This window comes from Equus asinus, chromosome 2 (assembly GCF_041296235.1).
Source record: "Equus asinus isolate D_3611 breed Donkey chromosome 2, EquAss-T2T_v2, whole genome shotgun sequence".
Taxonomy (NCBI): domain Eukaryota; kingdom Metazoa; phylum Chordata; class Mammalia; order Perissodactyla; family Equidae; genus Equus; species Equus asinus.
Window position 1 is genome coordinate 169,890,128 of NC_091791.1, and position 6,697 is coordinate 169,896,824.

The 6,697-nt window shown below is 53.9% G+C and overlaps 1 protein-coding gene across 2 annotated transcripts; it reads right to left on the reverse strand.

Annotated features, from left to right (window-relative positions):
* Positions 1-2,742: 2,742 nt before the first annotated feature.
* Positions 2,743-6,151, reverse strand: LOC139039748 (granzyme B-like). 2 transcript variants are annotated; one of them, XM_070504164.1, is made up of 5 exons: positions 5,923-6,151; positions 4,706-4,853; positions 4,041-4,176; positions 3,576-3,836; positions 2,743-2,960 (listed from the first exon to the last, which is right to left on the reverse strand). In XM_070504164.1, the coding sequence occupies exons 1-5, from the start codon at positions 5,975-5,977 to the stop codon at positions 2,817-2,819; spliced, it is 744 nt and encodes a 247-aa protein (XP_070360265.1). In that variant the 5' UTR covers positions 5,978-6,151; the 3' UTR covers positions 2,743-2,816. The 2 variants fall into 2 exon arrangements, with proteins under 2 accessions (XP_070360265.1, XP_070360266.1); XM_070504165.1 differs by lacking the exon at positions 3,576-3,836 and having other exon boundaries at positions 5,923-6,099.
* Between the last annotated feature and the right edge of the window lie 546 nt (positions 6,152-6,697).

Sequence of the window (6,697 nt, forward strand, 5' to 3'; positions counted from 1 at the left end):
ACAGTTTTTTTGAGGAATAAAGGGATCATTTCCTCAAAGACAGGAGTGGGGCAGAGGACACTTCCACAGACAAAGTAGATTTGAAGGAATCAGCATGATTAGGGTGCTCACCCACCCCCATCCAAATGTGCCCCTGAGCAGACTTCAGCTCACCAAGCGAGGTGTTGGAATCCTTGTCACAGAATGGCTGCACAGCAGCCGAGAGGTTTCCTCTCCAGGGAGGGGTCTGAGCAGAAGCTCAGCTCTTGTTCAGGGATGCCAGGAAGTCATCACGGGGCGGGGGTTAGACAACATGTCAGGGCTCTTGCTGGCCTGGCTGTCAGGGCTCCTGGGCTCAGTCCAGGCTCTGTTGTAACTCTGTGGTCCCTTCAGTCGGCCACTGCCCCCTCCTGGGACTGTGTCCCTCCTCATCTCTCACAGGAGGAAGACCTGCAGCAGGGTCCTCAAACTTGTATCCAAACCACAGAACCATTTCCTCAAAGTACATGTTACAGTGAAACTAAACATGCATGTGGCAGGGCAATCTTTCAGATATTGTTTTTGTTTTGCTTTAGACATTTTCCTTTTTGTCTTTCTCCATAAAGGTGCCAGGTTCGTAGTATGTCTTAGACGCAGGGATATTTTTTCAGCTCCAGATCAGAAGCTGTGTGTCCTCACTGCTCTGTGCTTGTGAAAGTGCCCGCAGTCGTGAAGAGATGGTGTTGTTGCCTGGTTTGTGCAGAACAAGGTGGGAAAGGCCGTGCCTATGTGGGTTACATGATCCCAGAGTACGTACCCCTTGTGGTGAGAGGGTAGTGCTGTGTGTGTTTGGAGCAGTAGCTCAGAGCTGGAACGTATGCTCAGCTCCCAGGTCGTGCCCCATATGAGCAGCAAGCCCTTGGAGAGATGGCTGCTGGGAGTGTTTCCTGAGCTGAGCTCAACACAGGGAGATCCTCATTCAGCAAAGGATCCCATACTCTATATGTGGGTTCCAAACCAAAAACCTCTTCAAGTCGAAAAATCTGGGTGGTCTGGAAACTGTGGATGCAGCAGTAACCACGGTGGCCCTAAGAAGAACGGCCTTTCTTCAGTTTTCCAGACCATGTGAACCTCTCTGATTCTGGTTCGATTCTGCGCAGGCAGGAGGTACAGTAACCACAGGGATCAGGTTTCCTGCCAGTCCAGCTGTATGTGAGTTTAGAGTCTGACTCTAGTTGCCTTCCAGCAACTACGTAATACAGTTTTTCCTACCATCTTAATCTGTGCAATGACACTCCTACCTGCTACTTATAGGCAAATGAACTAAGGCTCGCCTCGCTGCCCTTCTCCCTCCCTTCGGGCTGCCCTCTTCTCTAGGTGGTGAAGTCGATGCTCCAGTGGACAGAGTGTGGTGACTTCACCCCTAGAAACTAAATGACTGATGTCATTTCCAAATCCCACGACCTGCTGTTCTAGAGTCACTCGTGCTCACGCTCACACGGACTGTGACCAGCAATAGAAACAGAACACAAGTGTTTTGTTCCTGTGGATTTCCCATGGCGACCTAGGCCATGTGGGCTCATGTGAGGAGGGAGAGAGAGGTACATGATTTGGGTGAAACACTCATTGTCAGTGTCTCTCGGGTTCAGATGACAGCGTCTGTATTAGGTCCATTATGGATCCCCAGTGCTGGGCACTTAGGAGCTCAATCAGGGTGTGTTTGTTTATTGATGGAAAAAGGGTGCTTTCCCGTCCTACTGCAGAGAGGGTAGGGCTAACTCAAAAGGCTGAGACAGCCCTAGGTGGCCAGTGAGGAGTCTTAGCCTAGAGGCCAGCAGTGAGTAAGAGGGACAGGCTGAAAGGGATTCAGGTTATCAAGTGCCCAGGTGGCCAATGCATCCTGAGCACTTCGGGGAACACTGGGCTGGATGTGATGGGTTGAGCTGACTGTGCCAGGTGAGAGATGGGGCAGGGGCTCTGGAGAGACAGCCTGCCTGTTGTGTCCTCCATGGACCCTGCCTGTTGCCAGCACAAGCCTGGTCCTTGTGTCACTCTCTGCCAGGGCATGAGCTGGGCTGCCATCTCAGGGGAGAGGCCCTGCCGGAACCACATGGAGCTCTGGGTGTCCTAGGCAGGATGGCTAGAAGGAAGGGGCCAGCTCAGATCAGGGTTTCTGGAGGGGACAGGAGCTGGTGGACTCTGAGAACTCTCAGTGGAAAGCAGGGAGGGAGAAGGAGGGGCAGCCAGGAGACTGGAGGGCAAGCTGGGCCCCAAGGTCACAGGAGGGCAGGGAGGAAACTCAGGCTGGGTGAGAACGAGGAGCTTCTCCAGAGACCCACCCCCACTCCACATCTGCTCTCTGGCTGTGGCAGAGAAATCTCCTCTCAGGCAGTCCCTCCCCTTCCCAGTGTGGGGGCTATGCTGTTGAGCTTCAGTCCCAAGCTTGCCTGTTTGGTGTTCAGGACCCATGGTGTCATCCCCCTTCCTCTCTGCCATATAACACAGGGAAGGAGGCAAGAAGTTCACCCTGAGCCCCAGGACCAGAGAGGTTCATGTTTTCTCCTGATGGTGCTCAGCTGCAGCCCTGGCAGAAGGGCAGGCCCAGAGAAAGGTGTGGGTCAGAAGAGGTGGGAAACAGCTTTGCATGAGGTTTGGGAGAGGTGGTGTACGGAGGGGGAAGAGGAAGAATCAGAAAACAGCAAATTTGTGCCATTGGCCTTCTAAGGACAGAGGAGGTGCCTGTGAATGAGGGTCAGTGAATAAACAAGAAACCAACCCTTCCCGCTCAGCTAAGACATTTATTTAGTTGCTGGGGTGTTTCTGGATCAGCTCCATAGCTGGTGGGCTGGTTCCCACAGTTAGAGGCTTTTCATGGTTTTCTTTATCCAGGGCAGGAAACTCGAGACTTTGGTGAAGGCCCGTGGAGGACTCCCGTTATCCAGTCCATAGGAGACAATGCCCTGGAGTCCGTTCTCACAGATGAGAGGGCCCCCAGAGTCGCCCTGTGGACATAGAGTGGGGAGGACTGAGGCCGTGCTCCCCCTGGTGCTGCCCACCTGCATCGCAAGTGCCCTCTCAGTGAAGGCCACCTGGCCAGGCCCCTGTGGGCCCCTCAGCTGCCCAGTCCTGACCCTGGACATTGTCACGGCTTCATTTCACTCAGGGGGCAGCTCCCTCTTCTCCTCCAGCTCCCACATCCTCTCCCATGAGGGCGCTGTGGGACTGTGCGTTGGTCTAACATTTAAGGACAGGAAAGCAGGCAGGTGAGGATGACACTCAGCACGGAAGGTAAGCCATTTAACCAAGATGGGAGCCAGCTCTGAGGAGCCACCTGGTTTGACTGCTGCACACCCAGGGAGCAGTTTTCTAACACCTGTGCCCGGCGTGGGGCAGAGTGTTGCAAATTCATCTTCCGGATGGAACATCATGTCTGGGTGCATCTCAGGCCCCTGGTAGGTTCCCAGAAGGCCTGTGACTCCCCACTCTGGCTGCTCCCCCCTTCTCTTCTTGGGAGAAAGATCAGAGTCTGGAGAGTGAAGGAGTCCCCACTGCTTGGATCTGTAGGACCCAAAACACCCATCTCCCCACAGCCAAGATAGGCGGACATCCAGTCTCACCTGAAAGGAAGACTTCTTAACCTTCGGGTCCCCTACACACAGCTGAGTGGTACTGTTGTAATAATTGCGGAAGTAGGATTTGCACACCTCATCCTGCTGCACAGTCAGTTCCACCTCCTGCAGTGTGTCTGGGAACCTGCCCTTCGGGGCAAGTTGCCCCCAGCCGGCCACACTGCACACCTCTCCGGGCCTCACCTGGGTCTTGCCCCTGGGCAGGCTGAGGGGCCACACAGCTGCAGACAGCTTGGCCCTTCTCTCCAGCTGATGAGAAGAGGCAAGAAATTCCAGCTCAGCCACTGGCCTCCTGGGCCTGGACAGCGCGATGGGGCTGCACTGACTTCCCTCTCCCCTGAGCCACTGGGACTAGTCAGGAGGCCTGGACGAGAAGGAGTGGAGGGACAGGTCCCAATGGGAGGGGAAGCCATCTGGACCCAGGACAGCAAGAGCCGTGGGGAGGCTCCCTACCTTTAGTAACATGATGTCATTGGAGAAGTTCTTAGGATTATAGTCTGGGTGGCGAATGGATTGTCTCACAGTGATGACTTGCTGGGTCTTCTCCTGCTTCCGGATGTTGTGGGCCCCAAGGGTGACATTCATTAGTCTGCATAGAAAGTAGAGTGAGGTGATGGGGTGCATGGAATCAAAAGAGATCTAGCCCTGGAGCCATGAAGGGAGGGTGACATGGGGCAGGGCAGGGCTGCAGCTAGGGGAAATAGACATAAGTGGATGACTGGGAACTGAGTGATTGTCCCCTGTGCTTCTCAATGACATTGAGGTTAGGTTTCCTGGATGCTTTCTCTAGCCATCAAGTAATATTGTGAAAATACTCTGAGTTTACATTTTGACCCTAATTCATGCTTTCATCCTCCCCAGCTGCTTCATTTGGCCAGTGTGGTCTCTCTGCTCAACTCGGCCACTTGCTCTCACCTCTGACCCTCTGACTCCCAAGCTTACCTGTTCTATTCTCACTTTCCATCACCCAGTCATGCTCTCAGATGTCTCCTCTCATGAGCTCTCATGGCCTTGAGTAACCAGGAACCAGGGGAGCTCCATTGGGCTGCAGCCCTTGGGCAGAGGACAGGTGTCCCTGTAGCGGTCTTAGGAGGTGTCAGTTTCCTGTGGCCCCTCACCTTCCCCAGCAGTGAGCTGCCGTCAGAACAATGTCTTGTCGCACGAGGACACCACCACAACTGTGCAGTATCTCTTCAAACAGAAATTGAACCAATGCCATGTAGGGTCGAGAGTGGGGCCAGGCCTCATGTCCCCCGATGATCTCCCCTGAAGGAAAAGTCTTGTTTACTTGTGCGCTCCCAGTGAGTCCACCAGGCATGCGTCAGCTTGACGGCTCAGGACTGCTGGGCATCTGGGAGCCCGAGATGGCCTGGAGTTGAGAGGGGCTTGGGTGGGGCTTTCCCTCTAGGAAAAGGAGGAGGAGCAGGCTTGGCCTGTGAATCTGTCCTCCACAGATAATTGGAGGTGAGCATATGCGTCCTAGGGACAGTGAGGTCTAGAGACTCCTGAGAATTCCTCTCCCGACTTTGCTTTGTTTCAAGAGACTTTCTAATGCCCTGTTGTCCTGTGATGTCTGGGATAGTGCTGCTTTCCAGTGGCCAGGACTTAAGTTTAGGGACCTAGATGTTGTCATAGCCTGTTTCCCATGGCCTGACACATAGTGGGGGCCCAAAAGCTGTTTGTTGGCTGCATGAAGGAATGGCCCCCGATGGGCCTGAAGGAGAATTTGTAGGGCCAGTGCTTGTGGGATTCTGGAAAGCAGAGAAGTTCAGGTCTGCAAACAGCGGCTCCATCCTGGAAAGAAGGGAGCTGCTAAAGGCCTGGGAGGAAAAGCAGAGTTGGAGAAGGGACTGAGGGGCCTTGGGACTGAGCAAGGCATAGCAGTCCTCTGGGGACAGTGGTCCCACCAACTCTGGGGTCTGCAGAGCTCTAGACTTCTCTCCTAAGCAGACGCTGAGGGGAGCATCTGTGTCATCCCAGACCTGGAAGCCAGGCCCACTCTGCCCTGTGCAGGGGAACTGATTATTTTCTCTTTTCCAGTTTCCCTCCCTCTGCCATGCACTTCCAGTTAAGTTCCACTTTGCAGATGGCAAACGTAGAGCCTAGGGAGGGAATAGCACCCACTGGCTCTTCTTGAGAGCAGCCTTCTGCCCTGCGGTTCCTGCTGGTAATTTATCCAGCGTCATACATGGGATTCTGAGTTGGGATGGGAGCTGGGATTCAGAATGTTGCTGGTGGATGGATGGATCAGGGATGTGCAGAAGGGGCAGGAGATCTGTGCCCACTGTGTTTGGGGGGAGGGGTTGGGCATCTGAGGGAGGGGATGGTCACTCACCTGCCTCTGCCCCAGGGGACCGTAAAAACGCCAGCAGGAGCAGGAGAGGCTGCATCTTTCCAGGAAGGTTGCCCAGGTCAGGGAGGCTTGTGCTTCCTCCTTGCTCTCTTTTAGCCCCGAGGAGAGGAAGGAGGTACAGATGGGATCAGTGCCCTCAAGGCCTTCTGTGGTGTGTGGTGCTTCATCAGAGACGGCTTTCTATGAAAGCTTCCCCGCCCCCACTCCTTCTGCCTGATGACATCCTCTGGGTGGTGGTGTGAGAATCATGCAGTGACCACATGAGAACCCACAGTGGATGACTCAGGGTGGATCACTTGATCCAGCCTAGAGCAGGAACCCAAGGGTACAAAGTGGAGACCGTGTGCTGTGGTATCGACAAGTAGAGGTACTGGAGCCCCAGAAACCTGAGTCCCCAGTGGTAGAACCACCAATACCTCATTTCCATGTTGCTAAGTCCATCAGGATTTCTTCAGCAGATGTGTGTTTGGGCCCTTCTCTGTGCTATGACCAAACATAGTGGAGATGTGTCTCCTTCCCTTAGAGAGCTGTCTGTCTTGTGGAGGAGACAGAAACATCAGTCATCAGAGCACAGCATGGGAAGAGCCGTAGTAGAGGGATGCACAAGATGAGAAGAAAGCATGGCCACCATCTACCAAATCCATGTAGCAACCCATTCATCATCACAGCTTCCTTCCTATGGGATTTTTAGCGTCTCTTTTTAAGTTACAAATGCTCAGAGTGATAGAGTCCATCTCTCTTGTCCATGTTTTTAACA

Coding starts and splice junctions, on each gene's coding strand:
- LOC139039748 (XM_070504164.1), bottom strand. CDS start 5,977: ATGCAGCCTCTCCTGCTCCTGCTGGCGTTTTTACGGTCCCCTGGGGCA. Junction 4,854..5,922: donor GTCCCCTGGGGCAGAGGCAG/GTGAGTGACCAT, acceptor CTTTTCCTTCAG/GGGAGATCATCGGGGGACAT. Junction 4,177..4,705: donor GCAGCTCACTGCTGGGGAAG/GTGAGGGGCCAC, acceptor CTTTCTATGCAG/ACTAATGAATGTCACCCTTG.